Below are 21,885 nucleotides of genomic sequence, written 5' to 3'. Positions count from 1 at the left end.
GGTGAGTGGGGGGTAGGACGGGGTGTGGGGGTGAGTGGGGGTTAGGACGGGGTGTAGGGGTGAGTGGGGGGTAGGATGGGGTGTGGGGGTGTAGGGGTGAGTGGGGGGTAGGACGGGGTGTGGGGGTGAGTGGGGGGTAGGATGGGGTGTGGGGGTGTAGGGGTGAGTGGGGGGTAGGATGGGGTGTGGGGGTGTAGGGGTGAGTGGGGGGTAGGACGGGGTGTAGGGGTGTGGGGGGGTAGGATGGGGTGTGGGGGTGTAGGGGTGAGTGGGGGGTAGGGTGGGGTGTAGGGGTGTGGGGGGGTAGGACAGGCCGTGGGGTTACGCGGAGTGGGGAGGGGTGGGTGGAGAGGTTGGGACCCTGACGCCCCGTGGGGTAACAGGTCCCCCCTTACCGGCCTGTGCTCTGGTGCCAAAGTCGGGGTCCCCCAGGGCTGCCGCCCACCGCGCCCCTTTTCTCTCCAGGGGCCGTGGACACTCGGGGTGCCTGGGCTGTGGGGGTCCCCCTGTGGGAAGGCAGCAGTGTTCTTGCCCTGGGCCTGGGCCGGGGGCTCCCCAGGACCCCAATACCCGAAGACCTTCACCCATCCCATGCTCAGCTTGTCTCCTGCCTTCAGTCTGGCCCTGCACCCATCTTCCTGCCTTAGGGGCGCCCCAAAACTGAGGCAGGGGTGTGGGGAGCCCGCTTCCCTCACCTTCCCAGCCTGCACCCTTCTCCCTGCCTCAGGGGCGCCCCAAAACTGAGGCAGGGGTGTGGGGAGCCCGCTTCCCTCACCTTCCCAGCCTGCACCCTTCTCCCTGCCTCAGGGGCGCCCCCAAACTGAGGCAGGGGTGTGGGGAGCCCGCTTCCCTCACCTTCCCAGCCTGCACCCCACGCCGCCGGCGGGAGCGGGCGCAGCCCAGGCCTCTAGCGCAGGCGGGGAGGAGCTCGGGGACCCCCACCCCGTCCCGTTTTGGGGTGCTGAGTGACCCCGGGACTCTCGGCCGACGCCCCGCCCCCGGCAGGCCCCTGTACGTCGCGCGCCGCGACGCGCACTTTGCCCACCGTCCCTTGGGCGGGGAGGGAGGGAGGGAGGGCGGGGCGTCGGCCGCGCTGTTTCCCCCTTCCCTTTTTATTATTTATTATCCCTTAAAGGGGCCGCGGCCTGCGAATGGGCGGCTGTGCGGACGCGCCCGGCGGGGTGTGTGTGTGTGTGTGTGTGTGTGTGTGTGCGTGCGTGCGCGCGCGCCGGGGTGGCGGCGCTCGGTCGGGGCCCGACGGACGCGGGGCCTTGGAGAGGAAGGGGAGGGGGCCGGCCGAGACCCCTCCCGCGCGCCCCGGGCCTGGGCAGCTAGCTGAATCACCGGCGAGGTATTTGCATCTGAGAGCGATTTGTCACCCGGTGATTTGTCTGCGGGGCGGCGCGCCGCTGGGTGGCGGGGGAGGGGCGGCGCGAGGCCCCGGGGCGGGCGGGCGCGGCGGCGGAGACGCGGGCGCGGCCGGCGCGCGGTGAGTGGGCGCGCGCGGGGCTTGGGGAGGTGGGTCGGTGGGCGCCGTGCGCGCCAGGGGCTCACGGAGGTGGGCGCGGGACGGGGGGGTTTTGGAGAGGTGGTGGTGGTGGTGGTGGTGGCGGTGGCGAGGTCGCCCCTCTGCGCTCCCCGCCACCCCCCATCCATACACACACACACACACACAACTCGGGGGACCCTGGCGCAGGGGCGCACGGCGGCGGTGATCGAGGGGGGCGCGCGCGCGCGCTCTGCACCCCCCTGACCCCACAACCCCCGGGGCCGGCGCGGAAGGAAACAGGGTTACGGGCGCACGGGGGGCGCTGCGCCATCGCCGGGTCGGTGGCACTTGGGGATGCGGACATCGTGTGTTTCCCGAGGAGGAACGCGCGCGCGCGCGGGGCTGTTTGGCGAGGGGATCCCGCGCGCGCTTGTCAGCCCCGGCGAGGCGCGCGGCTCGGCTCCGTTTTCTTCCGTCGGAGCCTTTGGTGTGTGTGTGGGGGGGTGGCGCCCCACACCCCCTTCCCCATACACCTCTCCATGCAAATCGACCGCTTTCCAAGAAGCCTCGCGTGCCGACCGGTTTTTTTTTTTTTTTTTTTTTTTTGCTGTCGCGTTTTTCTCCTTGGGTGTTTCTGTTCTCGCTTCCTCCGGGGAGCCCCCCTGCACCCCCAGCCCCTCTCCGCCGCCCCTCCCCCTCCCGCCCCTCCGAGCGGCGGCAGCGGCGGCGGAGAGGGGCCCCTTTCGCCACCGCGGCCCGAGCAGCGGCCTTGCACAACTCTTTAAATAACCGAGTTTTGCAAGGCTCGTCCGGGCGGGTGACCTCGCATCCCCAGCGTTGGGGGGTGAGGGGAAAGGCAGGGTGTGGCTCCGCACATCCCACCACCCCACGACCCCCTCGCGCCCCAGCCCTGCCCTGGGCACTGGCTCTCCGGTGGGGCTGTCATGACGTGCAGGTGGGGGGCCCCTGAGGACAAAGGGCTCCCAGAAGGGGAGGGGTCTGGAAGGGGGGTGGGCGTCGCCAGGGTAGGGTTCCTGGTGGGCCCCCTGGGCGCCCTGGCCTGGCTGTGGGGACGGGAAGGGGTGCCTCGGGTTCCAGCCTGTCCCCCACCCCCTCCTTGCCTCTCAGTCCACTCCTGCGCCCCTCCCCCAGCGGCGACGCGGAAGGGTCATTAAACTCAGCAGGCCTGGAGGGACGGGGTGGGGGCAATGGTTTCCTTCGGCCTCTTCCTTCTGTTCTGCCCACCACCACCCCCCAACTCCCAAAGACAGGGTGGGCTCCTGGAGCGGCTTCCGTAAGGGAGGGGGGCTCCTCTTGAAGTTGTCAAAGGTGGGGGAGGGGCGACACGGCTGCCAACCCAGAGACAGGGGGTTCCAGAAATGTCCCTTCTCTTGGCCTCTGCCTTGCTAGGCGGGAGATCCAACTGGCCTGCCCAGCCCCCTTCCCGAACCTGCAGGGATGTGGGGAGAGGAGCCCCTGGGGTTTCAGCAGGACACCCCCGCCCCCTGCGAACCGCCCGCCCCGGGAACCGCCCGCCATGGCCCCGAAGGGCAGGGCGGCAAGGCCACACGGAGTGTCCCCTGGGCCTGGGCACCTCCGCTGCCCCGAGCTTCAGGCTCACACTTGTCCCCGGATTGGGGTTTGGGGTATCCCCTTCTGCCCCGTCCATGAGGGCTGCCTGGGCCAAGCAGACCATTCTGGCCGTCCCTGCTCTGCTGGAGGAGCCGGGAGGGGCTGTGCCAATGAGGCCTCCCCTGGCAGCCGTGACCCTGTCCCTTCTCCTGCCATGCGCTGCAGAACCCAGCAACACTCGGGGTGTGCTGCCTTTGGGGTGGCCCAGGGTGCACAGCTTTGGCCCGGCTTTCCCCTCTGGGGCCCCAGGAGTCCCATGTGGGGTGACCCAGGTGTGGGCTGCAGGGAGGGCCGAGGGGCCCCGTGGGGAGAGCAGGGGCCCCCAGGTTTCCATCCTGGTGAGGTCCTCCCAGAGGCCTTTGGGGTTGACCTGAGGGGCAAGCATGGGTCTGACCGCTCTCCTGTCACTCCCTCCCCTGCCCCAGGTTTCTGGAAACACGGGAGTAAGCCGGATGCCAGCGACGGCCCCCCAGCGCCCCCCGCAGCCCGCCCCTGGCATGCTCCACGACCCTTCAGCCTGAGCCGGCGGCCCCCGCCACCCCCTCCCCGCCACCCTGCACTGCCCCGGCTCCCCCGAGCCCGCCGGCCCACAGGGGCCGCCCCCCGTGCCCACCCCCGGTGCCCGGGGCGGCCCGGCCCGCAGGGCCATGAAGCTTCAGGCCGTCATGGAGACACTCCTGCAGAGGCAGCAGCAGCAGCGTGCGCGCCAGGAACTGGAGGCCCGGCAGCAGGAGCCCCCCCCTGAGCCCCCGGCCATCTCCGGCCCCCCGGTCCCCCGGGCCCGCGGCCCCCCGGATGAGGAGCGAGAGCCGGAGCAGGCCCGGATGCAGCGGGCACAGATGGCTGCCCTGGCTGCCATGCGAGCTGCCGCCGCTGGTCTGGGCCACCCGCCCAGTCCCCGCGGCCCGGAGGATGACCATGACCGGGGACCGGCCGCTGAGGGCTCCCCAGGCTCGCCGGCCCCGCCTGCCCGCAGCAGGGAAGGGCCTCCCGAGGCTGTGGCCTCTGATGATGATGACCCGTGAGTTGGGGGGGGGGTCCTAGGGAGCCCCATGTGATGGGGGGGAAGGGTGCTGTGGATATGAGGCATCATCTTGCATTTGGGCCACTGGGAACCGCAGTTCTGGGCCTAGCACTTTCCATTCTACTGTCTGTACTGGACCGGGAGCCAGGGGCTCGCAGGGCTGGGGTGGCTGGGTACGCAGTGCACCTCGGGGTGGCCGCAGCTACAGCCCTCTCCGTGACCAGCAGGAAGCCCAAATGGGAGGAGGAGGAGCTTGAAGAAGACCTAGGAGATGAAGAAGAGGAGGAGTATGAGGATGAGGAGGAGGAGGAAGAAGAGGAGGAGGAGGAAGAGGAAGGCCTGGGTCCCCCCGGTGTGGCCGGCCTGGGTTCCACGGCCCTGTTCCCCCGCAAGGCCCCGCCACCCCCTGCCCTCCGCGGTGATGGCCTGCCCCGGGCGCTGGGCGGCCAGGAGCGGCCGGGCCCTGGCCCAGCCTCTGCTGCAGGGGCCACCCCCACGGCATCGCAGCTGCAGCCGCCCGACCCTGGAGACTGGACTTACGAGGAGCAGTTCAAACAGGTGAGCTGTGCACTGGGGGTCTGAGCTGGGGCTGGGAAGGGGATGTGGGGGGCGCTCATCGGGGGAGCGGGGGGTTTGGCACTCGGTGTGGGGGCTCCTGGTTGCTGGTTGGTGGAGCTGGGCGAACGTGGGGTCGGGCAAATAGTGTTTGGGTCCGGAGCTTCGTGCTGCCTGTGTTGCGTGTGGGTGATCTTCTCGGGGCGGTGGGGGGACACCCAGGGGACACAGGCCGGCCTTGGGAACAGGGAGGGGTAAGGCTCCTGGCAGGAGAAGGAGGCTGGGCCCAGCCGCGGAGAAGGGATCTGAGGTACCCTGGCCCACTTTCTGGGTTTCCCGAGGGGTGAGAGGGAAGCAGGGGTTGCCCTGTCCTTCCCCGCTGGTGTCCAGCTGGGGGAAGCACCAGGCCATAGCGCCTTTAAAGCCAGGCAGATGGATAGCAGATGGTGGCCGGGCTGGGCCAGCTGGGCCTTGCTCGGACCCAAGCCTTGGAGGAGTCCCGTGGCGACCCCGAGTGGGCCCCGGAGTTGGGCAGTGTGGGCCTCCTTAATCATGCCAGGGCCACTTGGCTTGGTGCCTAAGAAAGGAGAGGTAGAAGACGGGGACAGAAGACAGGGAGTTGTGCTGGCGAGGGGATGCTCCGAGCTGGGACAGGGCCAGGGGGGCAGGAGGCAGGCAGAACTCCGAGGACCTGGGCACAAGGGTGGGGCAGCCCTGCCCCAGCTCCTAGTCTCGGCCAGGCGGAGGTGCCAAGCAGGCAGGTGGCCAGCAGTGTCACCTTCAGGGGTGTGACTGGCCCTGCCCGTGCCAGGCCTCGATGAGGAGGCCCCGTCTGGGCGTGCGTGTCCCCATGTGTGGATGGCAGTTAGATTATTCTGCAGGAGTGCCAGGCAGGTGTGGGCGCCCCTGCCCATGCGGAAGTCCCCCTCTTGCGGAAGGGGGCTTTCTATGAGCCAGGCTGCCTCAGGGTCTCTGGAGGCCAAGGTTGAAGTTGGGGGATGATGGCACGTGTTGCTGGGCTGGGGACACCGCTGGCCCTAGGCCAACTGGATGGCTGGTGGGTGGTCCAGTACGTGTGCTATTGTGGGGTTCAGAGTCAACCCCAGCTTCCTGTAGTTTGGAGGAGGACCCCAGGTGCCTTAGAACAGCCCAGCATAGGTCCAGTGTGGCTGTAAGTCAGGGTGCAGTGCTAGGGGCCGGGGACTGTGGCCGCAGGGGTGGTGGTGGGCAGGCGGCACCGTCTTGGCTGCCCTGTGACGGGCTTTCTCCAGCTGCTGGCACCGTGCTGCGGCCCAGCTGGACAGGCACCTGTGCGGCCCGAGTCGGGAGGGGCCTGGACGCTGGTGACAGCCTGTGTTGGCTCCCGCCCCACTCCCTTCCTGGCACGTGGCGGCCCTGGCCGTCTGGCCGCCACTTGGCACGGCCAGGCCTCTTCCTCCTGGTTCTTGGCAGGAACCAGGATTGGTTTCCGCCTGGGAGTCCTCGACAGCTGCGAGGCTCTGCTGGGGCACAGGGCTGGGCAGGGCAGGGGTGCAGCCGGTCTCCTGGATGCTGGGACCCCAAGACCTTTGGTATGTGTGGAGGGGGGGGGTGTTTCCGTGTCCTGGTGCTGGGTCCCTGGTGAACACGTGGTTATGTGCTGCCCCTTGTCCTGGGAGAGTCCCGCCCTCGGAGCCCACGCTGTGTGGCCTGTGTGTCTGTTTCCGTCTGAGTGTGGCGTCCCAGACGGGGACTCCGCAAGCCTCGCCCTGTTCCTGACTGTGTAGTATTGGAGTTCATCCCCGTAGGGGTGGATTAGTGTTGGAGGGGGGACTGGGACCAGTGCTGGGGTGCAGTAGGTTAAGCCTCTGCCTGCATTGCAAATTGGAACACAGGTTCGAGTGCTGGCTCCCCAGTCCTGGCAATGGCATGCATGGCTCCTGGCTTCGACCTGGCTCAGCTCTGGCCATTGCAGCCACTTAGAAATACATAAACCATTAAAAAAAAAAAAAAAGTGAACTAATATTTAAAAGGAATAGCTGGGGATATCCCTGCCTCTCCCACCCTACCCCACCTCCACCTCCCGGGCAGCCCGCCGGCCACCCGCAGGCATAGCTGACGTGGCGCTGCTGTCCAGCTGGGCCCTGCTGCTTACCTCCGGGCCCCGGCGGCAGACCCCGCGGCCACGAGGAGGTGGCCAGGTGGCCGTCCCTGGCTGCTGCCTGCACAGGCAAGAGGCATGGAAGGTTCAGGACCTGTGCCGGCTCACGTAGGCCCTAGGACAGCGCTTGACACACCCTGCTTGGCCAGCCCCCCCCCCCCGTCCCTCCTCTAGTGGCCTGTGCAGGTCCTGGGTGGGGGAGTGAGGCCGCCACAGGCTCCAGGTGGGGCCTGGCTGCGCCTTTTCTTTCTTTCTTTCTTTCTTTTTTTTTTCTTTTCCCTATAGACTTACTTATTACGTGAAAGGTGGAGTTAGATTTTCCATCTGCTAGTTCAGCTCACAGGGCTGCAATGGCCAGGGCTGGGCTAGGCCAGAGCTGACCCGTACGTGTGGCTGACTCTCGGGCCCTGGCAGCTCAGGGGCACGCCACGGTCACGCTCCCGCCACGGGAAGAAATGGCTTTCAGAATCCTTGGCACTTGGCCCGGCCCCACCTCCTCCTCGGCCCCCCGCTTGGACGTGCAGTTCACGGGGCATCTTCCGGCCATCTCCCGCCACGGCCTGGCGGGCAGATTTTGCTTTGGGTGTCATTACCCTACAGGGCTGGGCCCACCTGGTTGCCGTTTCCTGCCGGTTGGCTGGGGTGGGGTGGGTGGAACTGGACTTGCCAGGGGAGCAGGTGGCCGACACCCTGTTCCCCCACCCTGCTGCGAGATGGGTGGGGGAATCGCAGCTGGATAAGAGCAAGGGGCTTTGCAGCTGGGGTTTTGCAGGACACACAAGAGCTTGTGTGAGACTAGAGCGGGAGGTGGGAGGAAGCCAAGCTTAAAGCTGGGCTGGGAGAGCAGGGGTTAGGAGGAATCCCCCCTGGACAGCCCTGAGAACGTGTGTGGCTAAGAGTGTGTGTTGCGGTGGAGGCCGGGGCCGCCTCCTGGGCCCAGCACCCCAAGCCGAACAGCCACTGCCTCATCAAAGCCCTGTGGCTGCTGGCGGAGAGCCAGCTGGGCCATGGCGGGTGCAGCCAGGGTGCCCGCCTGCCAGCCCCTGGCACCGTGCCCCGGCCCGTGCCAGCCCTGGGAGCTGTGCTGACTCAACCGGAAGCACCTTATCTGGCCCCTGCGCCACCTCCCGGCCGCCGGGTCACCGCCACGGGGTCACCGCCGCCACCGCCGTCTGAGGCCCCTGCCAAGCGCCCGGCCCCGCCCCACGCTTTCTAATAACACACGCGCCCGCCAGGCAGGGCACGTCTGCCCGGCTCCGTGCCTGGCCAGGATACACACCATGGGTGTGGACGTGGCTGGCAGTCGTGGTGGTGGTGGTGGGGGGGTCCCTGGGTCAGGGAGCTGCCCACTTCCTCCACGTACTCGGAGTGGCCACGTGCGGGCATCCCAGGTGCTTGTGTAGGGCTCCGGGCGTGTCCTGTACCCACGAGGTCCCTCACTTGGGGCACCTGCTGCTGCTCCCACTTGCGTGGGTCTGTGTGGCGCCATGCCACACGGCGGACTCTGTCCGGGTGGCCCAGCCAGTACCAGTTCCTCGAGCCAGCCCCCCAAGAGTGTTAACCATTAGCCTCCACTGTCCAGGTCAGCGGTTCCAGCCGGCAGCCTGGGTGCAGGTAAACCTATTTCTTCACCAGACTCCAACAGCCTCTTTCAGCCCTGACTGGAGGCCGCATGGTGGACGCGCGACTCCGGGTGCCCTCCGTGGCACTCGGTGACCCCATTTTTAGCTGAGATGCTATCCCCGTGCCCCCGGAGGAGGTCCGGGCCAGGGGCCTGGTGGGTGGTGGTGTGCGCCAGGCAGGGCAGCCCGCCCCTTCTCCCTCGCCTGGCTGCACACGGCCAGAGGACAATTGGGGGTCACGAGGTTAAATGGTCAGTAATCTAGCCATTGAAGGCCCTGGGATGTGGCCTTGCCCCCGTGGTCAGTGCTGGCGCTGTGAGGGGGCGGGCAGGGGTCTTGGTTGGAGTCAGCAGAAGGGGCAGCCCTAGTCCGAGAGGGGTCATGCATGGGAACCAGCTCCCCCGGCTAGCCCTACACAGGCAGTGGTCAGGGCCAGCGGGCCTTAGCTCGCTTGTGGACACATGAGGCTATCTGCACCCCGCCCCTCTGCGGCCCCAAGACCCTCGCCCCAAACCACAAGAGGCGCTTCGTGCCCTGCATGGTCCCCAAAGCCATTCAGGGGGCAGCTGCCGTGGACCCATGGGATTGGTGTGTGGTGGCAGGGGACAGAGTAAGGGCAATAGCCCCGTCTGGGCCCCTGCTGTGTGCCCCATGGTCCCCTGGTGAGCTTTTCTGGGCCATTCCCTCCCAAGGTGCTGTGTCTGCCCCCCACCCTCATGTGCAAGTGCCCACGAGCTGTGTCCCTGTCATGGCTGTCGCCCCATGGCATCTTGTATGGCAGGCCAGGCCGCTGCCCTACTCGGGAGCCCCAATCTCGCCACGTGCCAAGCATTTCCTGGGCAGCGCCAGAGGCTGGGCAGGGGGAGACCTACCTCATGTCCCACGTCCCCAGGAGTGCTGGAGGCCCTGGCTGTGAGCACTGGGTTTGCCCTACCCCAGCACTGGCACCCTGCCCAACTTTGGGCCTGCCCCTTCCCATGCCCTGCCATCGCTTCTGCACGTGCCCAGCTGACGGGCAGGCAGGGCACACCTGGCACCTGCCAGTGGGCAGGGCCTGCGGCTCGCCCCACCTGCCCCACACACTCTCACTTCCTGTGTCTGGGCCCTCGCTTCCCCCATGGGGAAGCGTGTTAGAGCGTCCGTGTTGATTGTGGCAATGCTAAGTGAGTGAGAGGAGATTGCTTCCCAAACGCCCAGAACTGCTTGGGGCTAGGAGCTCCATCTGGGCCTCTCACGGGGGTGGCAGGGACCCTCCCAGCACTGCAGCCGCCATCTGCTGGAGGGGTGGGGAGGGATGAGGGCTGGGGCTTGCTCTGGCTCCGGTGTGGGTGCCCCACGTGCGCTGTGCCTGCTGACAGGGCACACCTGCAGTGGGCGTGGGCTGTGCCCAAGGAGGAGCCGGGACCCTCCTGTGTATGCTTGGGTCGGCCACGTGTCCCTCTGTGAACACATCAGGGCAGGGGGCTGCCGGTGGGCACTCTACTAGAGGAATCTTTGTTCCAGGGCACGCCTGCCACTGCCCAGCGCCAGGGCCTGCGTCAGATGCAACCCATTTTAGGCCAGTGGCTTGGAGGACTTGCACCCAGTGCCCTGGGCCGGGGGGCCTGGCCACACCTGCCACTTTAGTCTTTTTGTACCCTGAGAAGCGTTTGCATGTCCCAAACCAAGATTTTTTTTTTTTTTCTGTAAACTGCCCATCGTCCCCCCTACAGTGCTGGTTCTGTTCTCCTGCCCCCACCCCCCAGCATGCGAGGGGCAGCAGGGGCTCAGGTGGGCTGCAGCCCCAGGTTAGACACATTGTTCTGATCACAGTCTGAGGGCCACTGGGTTGGAGTGACAAGTGGGCAGTGAGCCCTGGATCTCGCGAGCCGGAAGGCCGGGGGAAGGACTGGTGCCGTGTGTCCTGCCTGTGGCCGTTTTTGGGGCTTTTTTTACTAATTTCGCTCTCGTGGGTGGGGCTGTGGGGCCGGCGGGGCAGGGTGGGGTGGCCTGGGGTGGAGGGGGCCACACATGTCTGTGCCCTGCCCTGGATCACTTCCCCAATTCCCCTTGACACGGGCGCCCCATCTGCGTCCGAGGAGGCCTGGCCGCCTGCAGGGCTGACGGAAATCGAAAGAGTCGTGGGGACCCGGGGAGCCCCCGGCTGGTCAGGTGCATGGGGTGGGGTGGGGTGGAGGATGGGACAGGGCAGGCAGCACCCAGACAGGGCAGAGGGGGAGGACCACTTTGGGGGCAGACCCCCATGCCTCGGGTGGTCTAAGGCTTCCCGGACGGCAGCAGCTCACTCCCCAGGGTCCACAGTGTTGAGTCCGGGAGCAGCCCCCCCCCCGCCGTTAGCTCCAGGTAGACCACCCTGCCCCCTGACCCTGCAGCCGTGTGGCCTGGTTCAGTCCCCTACCTTGTCCTCCTCGAGTCCTGGGAGTTCCCAGAATGCGGAAAAAAACCTTCAAATCTGAACTCCCCCCCCCGGGACTCTCCCATAGCGGGTGGCAGACGGTGCCATAGCCCAACCTGCTGCTGGTGGTCATCCGTGGGACCATGGGCTTGGGATGTCCACTTTGGCCTGTGTCCGCCGGCCCGGCCCCCCACCCTACCTCCGTGTCCCTGAGTGTGACTGGGTGCCAGGGGCAGGGGGGGCCCTCCTGCCTGGTGGGGAGTGTGTGGGTGTTTCTGTGAAGGGAGAGGCTCCCCTGGGACCCTGCCCACCTGCCTCCCCCCTCCTCTAACGGCCGCGTTGCTGAGTCATGTCAGGCGGGCAGCCCCGGGTCTCGGGGTGGCGGGGGGGGGGGGGGGGGGGGCCTGGCCCCTGCCCCTGCACCTGCACCCCAGTGTCTCACCTGGGTGGGTTGGTCCCTAGCCCTCGGCCCCTAGGGGGCTGCGAGAAGACTCAGGCTGCAACTGTACACCCACATTCACAAAAAAACCACCAGTGGATGAGGGATGGACACACCCCAGTGTCCACCGCCACACAGCGAGCCCTGAGCAGCCGGGGCCATGGGCAGGGTGCGCAGAGTGACACAGACATGGTGTGGGCTCCACAGGTGGGCGACGTCCAGCACAAGGGGACTCCACCGAGGGGGAAGGGGCTGGGACCGTGCTGCTTTGAGAAATGGAATGTTCTGGAATGTTCTGGAGTGGTCACGGTTGCACAATATTGCAAATGCAGCAAAATGCCCCGGGCTATTCACTGAAAATAGGTTAATTTTTATGTTATCTGAATGTCACATCGAAGCAAAAGAAAAAAAAAGCAGGGGATTCAAAGTTCCCCACCCCACCCTCACCCCTGGCCCACCCGGCAGCTTCCCTTCCGTGGGGCCTTTGGGACGGACCCTGGTGGCATCCGACTGCAGGGCAGGGTGCCCTAGCTCGCCTTCCCAACGCTCTGTCCTGGGGTCGGGCCCCCTCCCTGCCTGGCTGCCCTGTCGCTGGGCCCCTGGACTTTGGAGCAGACAGTGCGGGGGCGGGTGGGGCCAAGGTTCTCCCAGGGGCCCCTCGGTCGGCCTTGGCTGGAGGCCGTCCCCCTGGGCCCCCAAGCGCATACTGGGAACTGGCGCCACTGACTGCCCAGGTGGGGCCCCGGCTCAGGGCTCAGCAGGTGCAGCTGCCGGGGTTGGGGAAAGGAGCTGCTTGCTAGAGCTGGTATGGGGGCTGGGGAGGGGGTCCCCAGCCTGGTGACTAAGAGGAACAACTCCCCCCACTCCATATCCCCAGGTCCTGGTCAGGGCTGTAACCCCACCTCCCATACCCCCCACAAACAAGAATTTCCTGTTTGCTGTAGGCTGGAGGTGGGGGGGGCATCGAGTCTGGCGCCTCCCCTTGTGCCAGGCCACACCTGAGCCTGGGGCTCTGCCTTGCCAAGTTGGGGCAGGGCTTTGTGCCTCTGACAGGCACTTGTCTGGGGAGGCTGGCGAGGAGGAGGAGGAGGAGGAAGAACCTGGAACCCCACCCCCGTGAGAAGGCCTCGATGCCCAGTTGTGGGGCAGGGGGGCACTCAGGCCTGCCCCCATGCCTTAATTTCCAACAGGTGCTGTTGAGCAGAGAGATGGAGTTGGGGGGTGCGGGAAATGTGTGTGGATAAGGCTGTTTGCACTTAGTAGGCCCCTGCTGTGTGCCTCCCGCAGCCCCCTTGGCAAGTGGGGCCGGTAGCCTGGGCATCGCCTGCCCTCCCCACGCCTGTGGCCCCGGCTCCCCGCGGGGCAGCGGAATTAGAAGCCGTGACCACTGAGGCCTTTACTGCCCCCGGTGACGCCATGAAAGAGGCCACCTCGGCCAGCCAGGGGCTGCCCTGGCTGCGATAATGCCCTTTTATGGCCTGGGGTCCACGCCCCCATCTTCCTCCGTTGCTCTCCCAGGCCACTAGCAGGGAGCTGGGTGAAACTGGACCCGGCTGGCGCCCCATGGGCTGCTGTGTTTTTTCTTTGAGATGGCGAGGGGTGTGCTGGACCACGCAAGGAGTTTGGAGCTGATTTCTTTCTCATTGATGGGGGGCTCTGTGTACCCCAGACTCCTGGGGAGTGGAGAAGCCCAGAGGCACAGTCAGGGTAGAGGAACTGTCCACCTCCGCCTGGGGTCACTTGACCCGTGTCTGGGCCCCACCAAGGCAGCAGCCTTCATCCTCAGGAGGCCGCACACAGCCTGGCCACCCAGCTCTCCTGCCCCCACGTCCTTGCTGAGAAAGTCATGGCTGACTTATTAAGCCACAGCCATGTGCACCACCACCTGGGCAGGGAACACATGTCCCCAGGCCCCTCGCTCAGGAGTGGCAGGGCTGTGGGGAGCTGGCTCTGTGTGTGTGTGTGTGTGTGTGTGTGTGTGCAGGACCTGCCAGCCCCTACCCAGGCCGTCTACCTGCTCAGCCCTCCGACAGCTGGGCCTTCGTGTCCACCATAAAAACGCAGGAATGCAGGCCGGCCAGTCTGACGCTGACCTGGGCGGGGCCGCCAGGGCCGGCCCTTCCCGACCACCCAGGGCAGGCGTCCAGGCTCCCGGTGCCTACTGGCCCTGTTCTGGGCGAAACGGAGACCCCAATAGCCAAGGGCAGCCAGGGGACCCCACAACACTCAAGGTGGCTTCAAGCCCCCCCCCACCCTTCCCCCGAGGCCCCAACCAGCCCCTCTTCCTGGAGTTAATTGGAGGCCTGGTGCCTGCCGCTGCTGCCTCCCCAGCTGGCCGGCCGGGCCCCCGCCCTAGCACCACTTCATAATCATGCCTGCTGCTCCCAGCCGAGCCGCTCCACCCCCACGGCCACTGTAGCAGCCCAAATGGGCACTTACTCGGGCAGCTGCCTACCTGGTCGAATTGTGGCCCCCTAGAGGGTGGGGTGTGATCCTGACCCCACCCCATCCATGCCAACAGAGACCCCGGTGGGAAGTGGGGAGAGTTAGGACGGAGATGAGCCCAGCTTGGGTTCTGGGGTATGTGGCACTGGTGGCGGGGCTGTGTGGGCAACTGGCCCTGCCCACACTTGGTCTCCAGCATTCTGCCCTCAGGAGGATGTGTTCTGTGCTAGCCTGTGTTTGGCCCATATCGCCACTTCTTGGGCCCGTCTTCTTGCCATGTGTATCAAGCTGGCGCCTGAAGGGGACCCTTGGTTCCCACCCCCCTCAGCCTCCCTCCACCACCACCGACTCCCCTCCTCCCCCTGGCCTCAACTGAGGCGTCTTTTCTGCCCGCACAGCTCTACGAGCTAGATGGAGACCCCAAGCGCAAGGAATTCCTGGACGACCTGTTCAGCTTCATGCAGAAACGAGGTAAGGGCCCCCTCCCACAAAGTCAGGGGACAGATGGGAGGCACCTGCCCAGGGTCTGACGGGTTAGGCACCTGCCCTGCCCGGGGCCTGATGGAGCAGGCATGGACAGCTGTGAGCCCCAGCCATGAGCCCCTGGGCACAGTGGGGGGAGGTGTTCCCCCTGCAGGACCCTCACTACAGGGCCAGCAGGTGGGTTATGCCTTGGGGAGCAAAGTTAGCTCCTAGTTGGACAGGCAAGGGGCCAGGGTGGCGCTGAGGAGGTGGGAACACCCCTAACTGTCCACTCACTGAGTGCCTATAATATTCTTGGCTGCACAGCCCCCCCCCCCCGCACCCTGCCACACTTCCTCCCAGATGTGGGAGCCATCGAGGACAGGTGTCCAGTTGGGGAAACTGAGGCCCAGACTGGGGCTAGCTCCCCTCAAGAGTGGGAGCTGAAGCCAGTGGGCCAGAGGCGGATGCTCAGGCTGCCTGCCTGCCCGCCCATGCCCTGCAGGGCCGCCCAGCCCAGCCCAGCTGGCTTTGTCCAGACCTCCGCCCGCCCCTCCCTGCGCTCTGTAAACACCGGAAGGGAAGGAGGGGAAGGGGGCTGTTGCGGCCTCCGGACCCCTGCCCCGCCACCCCGCACTACCCCCAACGGCCTCTGGGTTAACCCCTCCCATGCCTGGCCAGGAGTACGGGGCCCTGCTGCTGTGTTATCATGGGAGCCAGCCCTGCTGCCCCTGGAGTGGCCAGAGAGAGATGGCCAAGTCCCCTTATCAGTGCGTGCACGCCCCTGCCCCCAGTCCCGGCCGAGCCGGCCGGCGGGGTGCCTGGTGCTGGGAGCTGGGGTTAGGGTGGGAGGGGGTTGGAGGGCACAGCCCATAGGGCACTCCCTAGGGAGATCTGAGAACCCACTGGTCTCCCTCCCCAGGACTCCCCAGGCCCTGCTCTGGTTCACGGGCTGTGCTGTGGGAATAAGGACAGTGAGGCGAGGGGTCCCGCTCGCTGCACCCCTCCCTCCCTCCATCTCTCCCTTCACAGTAGCCCTGCCTGTTTCCTGGCTGCCCTGGGCCCCTGCCCTGTCACTCCTGCCCTGGGGCCTCCAGCAGGCTCTGGTTTCTATAAACATCCTCCTCCTCTTCCCCTGCCCCTCCCCCGCCACCTGCCTTCCCTCCCAGAAGGCTCTGGGGCTCCCAGGAGGGGAGGGGCAGCCGGGACCGGCCTCTAGCCCCTCTGTGGCCGCCAAGTGGACCGGAGTGGGGAGGACCCTGAGTCCTTTTGTCCTGGGCAGTGGTGGGGGGCAGTAGAGGGACAGCAGGCAGGCTTTGGGGGGCCGGGTCCTGGGGAGCTGAGGGGGATCTGTCAGCAGCACCTGCCCTGATCAAGGCTGGTCCCAGTGGCTGAGGGGTCCTGGAAGGCAGGACATGGGACCCACGGATGCCCAGATAGCTGTGGGTTCCTCCCAGCAGGCTGTGGTGGATACCCCACTGCCGCGCTGGGCTCACCCCTTCTTCCCACCTGCAAAGCCCAGCGGGGTCCTCCTGGGGAGAACTCACCCCTGTGGCTATCCACCCCAAGAGGATGGAGAGACGGAGACCGAGCTGCCTCGCAGGGTCCACCCAGACAGTGGCTCCCAGTGCAGAGCCAAGCAAGACCAGCCCTGGCTGCAGCACTGGTCTCGCCTGTCCCCCATGAGGACCCCCTGGCCTCACCCTGTCCCCTGTGAAGACCCCCTGGCCTCACCCTGTCCCCCCATGAGGACCCCCTGGCCTCACCCTGTCCCCCCATGAGGACCCCCTGGCCTCACCCTGTCCCCTGTGAAGACCCCCTGGCCTCACCCTGTCCCCCCATGAGGACCCCCTGGCCTCACCCTGTCCCCCCATGAGGACCCCCTGGCCTCACCCTGCCCCTCTTGCCCACAGGGACCCCCTGGCCTCACCCTGCCCCTCTCGCCCACAGGGACCCCCGTGAACCGCATCCCCATCATGGCGAAACAGGTGCTCGACCTCTTCATGCTGTATGTGCTGGTGACCGAGAAGGGCGGCCTAGTGGAAGTCATCAACCGGAAACTGTGGCGGGAGATCACCAAGGGGCTCAATCTGCCCACGTCCATCACCAGTGCCGCCTTCACCCTGCGGACCCAGTGCGTGACCGGGTGGGCGGGGCCAGCCAGCGGGATGGGTGGGTCAGCAGGGCTGTGGCCAGTGTGGGCAGGGCCAGCAGGTTGGAGGGGTCAGCAGGGGAGTGGCCAGTGTGTAGGGTGGGGACAGATGGGGTGGGCTGAGGGAGCAGTGGGCCTGATCTAAGGGAGCTGAGGCCCCCGGGGACACCCCCTGTGCCATCCTGGGTGCCATCCCGTCCCTGCCTGCCCGCCCCTAGGTACATGAAGTACTTGTACCCCTATGAGTGTGAGAAGCGAGGCCTTAGCAACCCCAGCGAGCTGCAGGCCGCCATCGACAGCAACCGGCGTGAGGGGCGGCGTCACAGCTTTGGGGGGTCCCTCTTCACCTACTCGCCCAAGCTGCCCGTGTCCTCCCTGGGCCTGGCCACCAGCACCAACGGTAGCTCCATGACCCCCGCGGCCCCCAAGATCAAGAAAGGTAGGATGCCATCCTAGGGTGTGCGGGTGTGGGGGTGCGAGCCTGGATCCCAGCGTCTGGGGGACGGGGCAGGGCTTGCATCCCAGCCAGCGTCTGGGGCTGTTGGGGTCACCGAGAGGAATCCCCACTTGGGCCGCGCCCACAGCAGACAGCACTGTCTTTCTGACATCACCGGTTCACTGGCCGACCGGGAACCCCTCCGAGCCTTATTCCTGCACAGGCCCCCGCTCCCTTAGCCTACAAAGTGCCCAGCGGCCAGTGACTGCCGGGGGGCGCCGTGGTCCTGCGGAAGGGCAGAGCCAGGCCCCTCCTGACCTCCAACCCTCTTCTCTTCCCTGCAGAGGAGGACTCGCCCATTCCCATTCCCGTGCCCGGCCGCCTGCCTGTCTCCCTGGCAGGTCACCCGGTGGTGGCGGCCCAGGCGGCAGCTGTGCAGGCAGCGGCGGCCCAGGCAGCCGTGGCGGCCCAGGCGGCAGCCCTGGAGCAGCTGCGGGAGAAGCTGGAGTGCGGGGAGCCGCCTGAGAAGAAGATGGCGCTGGTAGTGGATGGGCAGCAGCAGCGGCTCATGCAGCGCGCTCTGCAGCAGAACTTCCTGGCCATGACGGCACAGCTGCCCATGAGCATCCGCATCAGCAGCCAAGGTAAGGGCCGGCCGGGCGGGGCGCGGACAGGGGCGCGGGGAGCCGGGGGACAGGGGCAGCCAGACCAGGCCGGGGCCTGGACAAGGGCACGGGGAGATGGAGCCCAGATAGGGGACGCAGGGAGACGGGGGGTGTGGGGAACTGGGGCACACAGGGCTCTTACACCAAGGCGGGTGGCATCTGGCCTCGCCCGCTGCCAGCTCCCTGCTTAGGTGCACCCTGGGACACAGCAGTGAAGGGCCCTGCACCCTCCCACGTGGAGCCCCTGGCTGCCGCCTGTCGCAGCCCCAACCACTGTGGGCGTCTCGGGGAATGAGCCAGCGGGTGCAAGGTTGTTCTCTTTGCCTTCCAGATAAACACACACAGAATGGTAAGGCGAGGTGGGGATGTGGACTCATGAGTGTCCACTGTATACAGTGTGACAGGGTGGCCCACTGGGCGCCTGCTGTATACAATGTGACAGGGTGGCCCATTGAGCACCCACTGTACATATCCTGTAGGTTCGGCACAGGGTGACGGTGCTGGGCAGGGGGAGACAGGCACGGAGGGGGCGGTACGGGGCGTGAGTAGCCATCAATGGGTGTCTTCCGTCCCTCAGCCTCTGACAGTCGCCAGGACCCCGCCGCAACCCTCAGCGGCTCCAACGGCAGCAACAGCATCAGCATGTCAGTGGAGATCAATGGCATCATGTACACAGGTACCATTCTGAGCCGGGCGTGGCGGTGGGCGTCCCTGGGCAGTGGGGGAGCTGGGGGCAACGGTGGGCGTCCCTGGGCAGTGTGTGGAGCCGGGGCGGTGGGCGTCCCTGGGCAGTGCGTGGAACCAGGGCAGTGGGTATCCCTGGGCAGTGGGGGAGCTGGGGGCAGTGGTGGGTGTTCCTGGGCAGCGAGGAAGCTGGGGGCGACGGTGGGCGTCCCTGGGCAGCGCATGGAGCCGGGGCGGTGGGTGTCCCTGGGCAGTGCGTGGAGCTGGGGTGGTGGGTGACCCTGGGCAGTGCTTGGAGTCGGTGGAGAGCAGTGGGTGTCCCCTGGGCTGCTCACGGAGCTGGGTGACCCTGGTCGGATAGGGTAGGGCATATCTGTGCGGTGCATGGGGCCATGGTGCTGGGTGAGCCCAGGCAGTGTGTGGAGCCAGGGCAGTGGGTGACCTCGGGCTGTGACTGGAGCTGGAACAGTGGGGGAAGTGGGTGACCCCGGGTGCAGAACCCGCTCCCAGGCAATGGCCAGGGTAGGTGGGCGTCCCCAGGCTGTGTGCTGAGCCAGGTATGTGCAGGTCCACGTCCCACCTGTTGGGGGACATCTGTGAGCCTGGGACCCCAAGACTCGGCCGCCTAGAATGTCCAAGGAGGAGCTTGGTGCAGCTGCGCCAGCCGAGGCGATGGGTCCCTACTGGGTGCCTGGGGACCCTGGGTGATGCGTGCCTTCTCCCATCCTTGAACCAGGGGTGCTATTTGCTCAGCCACCAGCCCCGATGGCACCGTCAGCTCCTGGCAAAGGCGGCGGTGGCACCAGTGGCAGCAGTGGTGGCGGTGGTGGTGGCCGCGGAGCAGCCGGTGGTGGCAGTAGCAGCAGCAGCAGCAGCAGCAGCAGCGGGGGCGTGGGTGGCCAGGTCGGGCCAGCGCCCCCAACTTCTACCTCAAGCAACTCGGTGCCTTAATGCTCTCCCCACTGGAGAGCCGGGCTGGGGAGACAGCCAACCCAGGGAGGACCACAGCTGACGCCAAAAAAAAAAAAAAAAAAGAAAAAGAAAAAACGGAAAGACATATATCCTATATAGATGCAGAGTTTAATAAATGGGGACCTCGCATCTCTCAGGGTCCGGGGGCGCCGCCTGGGCCACCTCCTCCGCACCCCACGCCGGAGGCAGCCCCCTGAGCCACGACGACCGAATTTTTTCCTCTTGTTCTTTGGGAATTTCTTTTTTTGTTTGTTTGTTTTGTTTTGAAATAGCGACAGACTGCGGGTTCTAGGAGGGTGCGGGTTTCCTGTGTAAATACGCTGTGTTCTGGGTGCAGCCTTAGCAAGCGGGCACCTGTGTCTTGGTGTCTGCGTGTCGTGGTCCTGCGGTGACCCGGGCCTCCCACGTGCGGTGCGCGGCAGGTACAGGGGCGGGCCAGTCGACTCAGGGATGAATGCCCGCTCGGGGCCAGCTCAGGGTGAGGATGTGGCCTCGTGGGCGTGCCCCCTACCCACCCCTTCCTGCATCCCACCCCCACCCCCCAACCTCCATCTCAGGGCATCTGTCAGTCCCCTTCTCCCCTGCTTCTGGAAGGTTCTCCCCACCGCAGCACAATCATTTTGGGAGTTGAGGCGGGGGTGGTTCTCTGGTCTCCTGCGCAGCTGCCCCGCCCCGCATCCACTGCCCCTGTCCGTCTACCTCAGGTGTAAGCAGGACATGAGAGGCTGCAGCCAGGTGGCACCTCCACAGGCGTGCGTGTACGGGGTGCACGCCGGCCGGACGTCCCGTGTCTCCAGCGTGTGTGTGAGTCCTTGGGCACATGTGCTGGTGTGTGCCTTGCATGTCTCTGGCATGTGTCTTGCACGCCAGCACATGTGTGTCCCTGGGTGTGCGTGTGTGTCTGCCCCCAGCACACGTGTGTCTCATATCCCTAGGCGTGCCTGTGTCCTGTGTTAGGGACTGGTGGTAAGCTGTGTGCTGCATTTGGTCCAGCCTCCCCTGGCAAGCTGGGGTGTTGACCAGGACTGACCGGACTCTATAACTCAGGGGACTGGCTTGCTGTGAACTGTGGGGCCATGGGGGGGACGAGCAGCGGCACGGCTGGGGGTGGGCCGCAGGTCTGGACCTGCCTCCACTGGTGTGCACCCGCTCAGGGCCTCCCCCCACTGCCCAGTCCTGGCCACCTGCTGCCCCTGAGGGCCCCAGTGTCTTTGTGGGGTGTTACTCAGCACCCCTTATGCAAGCGGGGCTGTGGAGGGGACCAGTGCCTTGGCCACGAGGACTCTGGGCAGTGACCGTAGAGCACCTCCCATCCCCCAAAAACAAAAACTCAGGGCGAAGAGGGGGTCCTGTCGGAGACCCCCTGCCCCGGACTGCTTCTAGAATCTTCCTTGACCTCGGGGAGGGGCCGGGGCAGGTGCAGGGTTAGTTCCTGAGACGCACGCATCTGTATGGCAGCCAGATGTTTCCTCCTGTCATTTCTGTTCATATTGTGACCCTCCCCGCCACCCCCCCAATTTTGCTTTAGCTTTTATTTTTTTTCTTCTTCCTCTCGGCACACACAAATTCAGCCTTTCATTGTCAATTCCTATAAGATTTCATCTCCTCCGGGGTCTTTGTCAGGTGGCGTGGCGACCACGCCTGAACTCAGGTAAAAGGAAAGAAAAAAAAAAAAAACTTAAAAAAAAAAATGGTAACTGCTCTACCTCTGGCTGGGCCCAGCCCGTCCCGCGCCGGCAATTCAGCCCGGCCGAACATTCTGGTATTAAAGGAAAAAAAAAAAACAAAACAAAACAAAAAAAAAGACAAAAAGACCAAAAAAAAAAAAAAAGGTGTGATTTTGAAATTTAAAAGAACACTGAAAGTTTACATTTTATAATAACATTATTATGCAGATTGTATTTAAGCTTCAGAAATATTTAAGACAATTGTAACCCTGTAAAGCTGATATTAAAACAAGACAAACACTTCTGACTTTTAACAAAACACAGAACTGGCTCCTGTGGTCTTTGGGTGGGGGGGTACCCCCCTGGGGTGGGTTGGTGGGAGCCCAGAGGTCCCCCCTGCAGCACCCAGGCAGGCCGACCGGGCTACCCTGGGCCCCAGCGGGCACCCCCTCCCTGCCCACCCCCACGTTCGGCCATGTCCCGTTGCAGAGAGCAGCCGTCCCGGGGCGTGACTGACACGGGAAGGTCGCCCTGTCCTACAGGCAGCCGGGCAGGGCCGGCCTGGGCTGGCCCGTGCTGACCACAGCCGTGTAAACAGCCTGGCCCCTCTGCAGGGGTGGGGTGGGGGGCTGTGTAGCACGCTGGGGGGTGGGGGCAGGGGTCCCGCAGCCCAGTTAAGGGGCCAACTGGAAGGACCAGTTGGGCCTCTTCATTCCTGGACTGGGGGGGCTTAGGTGGGGACCACTTGGGAGTCCCTGGGGTGACCACACCAGGCTGCTTGGGGTTGTCTGTGTCTGTGTGTGTATGTGTGTGTGTGTGTGTGCTGTCTCGGCGGGGTCCCCCAACGCCTCCCCGGCTTGAGGTGCAGGGTGCTGCAGGGAGGAGGGTCCGGGCGTGGGTGCTCAGTGGCCATGGAATGGGAGTGACCACCCGTTCCATCCCTCCCTGCAGCCAAGCCCCCAACTGCTCTTCCAGAACTGGTCAGTCCTCATTCCAAAGATCAGGCTGGGGGGCGGGGCGACCTCTGACCCTACAAGCCTGGCTAGGCTGGGGCCAGCGGTGGGCAGGACCCTGAGCATGGCCACGCTGGGGGTCGCGGTGGGGAG

At 65.7% G+C, this 21,885-nt stretch overlaps 1 protein-coding gene across 1 annotated transcript; it reads left to right on the top strand.

Annotated features, from left to right (window-relative positions):
• The first annotated feature begins 3,734 nt into the window (after positions 1–3,734).
• ARID3A (AT-rich interaction domain 3A) lies at positions 3,735–21,102 on the top strand. The gene is made up of 8 exons (XM_040990620.1): positions 3,735–4,142; positions 4,373–4,703; positions 14,140–14,212; positions 16,154–16,337; positions 16,574–16,794; positions 17,136–17,435; positions 18,034–18,132; positions 18,877–21,102. Exons 1-8 carry the CDS (start codon positions 3,769–3,771, stop codon positions 19,089–19,091), a joined length of 1,797 nt encoding a protein of 598 aa, XP_040846554.1. The 5' UTR covers positions 3,735–3,768; the 3' UTR covers positions 19,092–21,102.
• The last annotated feature ends 783 nt before the right edge of the window (positions 21,103–21,885 follow it).

Source organism: Ochotona curzoniae, unplaced genomic scaffold (genome assembly GCF_017591425.1).
Source record: "Ochotona curzoniae isolate NIBS_2020 unplaced genomic scaffold, NIBS_Ocur_1.0 contig_605, whole genome shotgun sequence".
Classification (NCBI taxonomy): Eukaryota; Metazoa; Chordata; class Mammalia; order Lagomorpha; family Ochotonidae; genus Ochotona; species Ochotona curzoniae.
The sequence above is the reverse complement of the archived record's forward strand: the minus strand, read 5'-3'. Positions and strand labels throughout refer to the sequence as shown.

Coding starts and splice junctions, on each gene's coding strand:
- ARID3A (XM_040990620.1), top strand. CDS start 3,769: ATGAAGCTTCAGGCCGTCATGGAGACACTCCTGCAGAGGCAGCAGCAG. Junction 14,213..16,153: donor CAGCTTCATGCAGAAACGAG/GTAAGGGCCCCC, acceptor TCTCGCCCACAG/GGACCCCCGTGAACCGCATC. Junction 17,436..18,033: donor CATCCGCATCAGCAGCCAAG/GTAAGGGCCGGC, acceptor TCCGTCCCTCAG/CCTCTGACAGTCGCCAGGAC.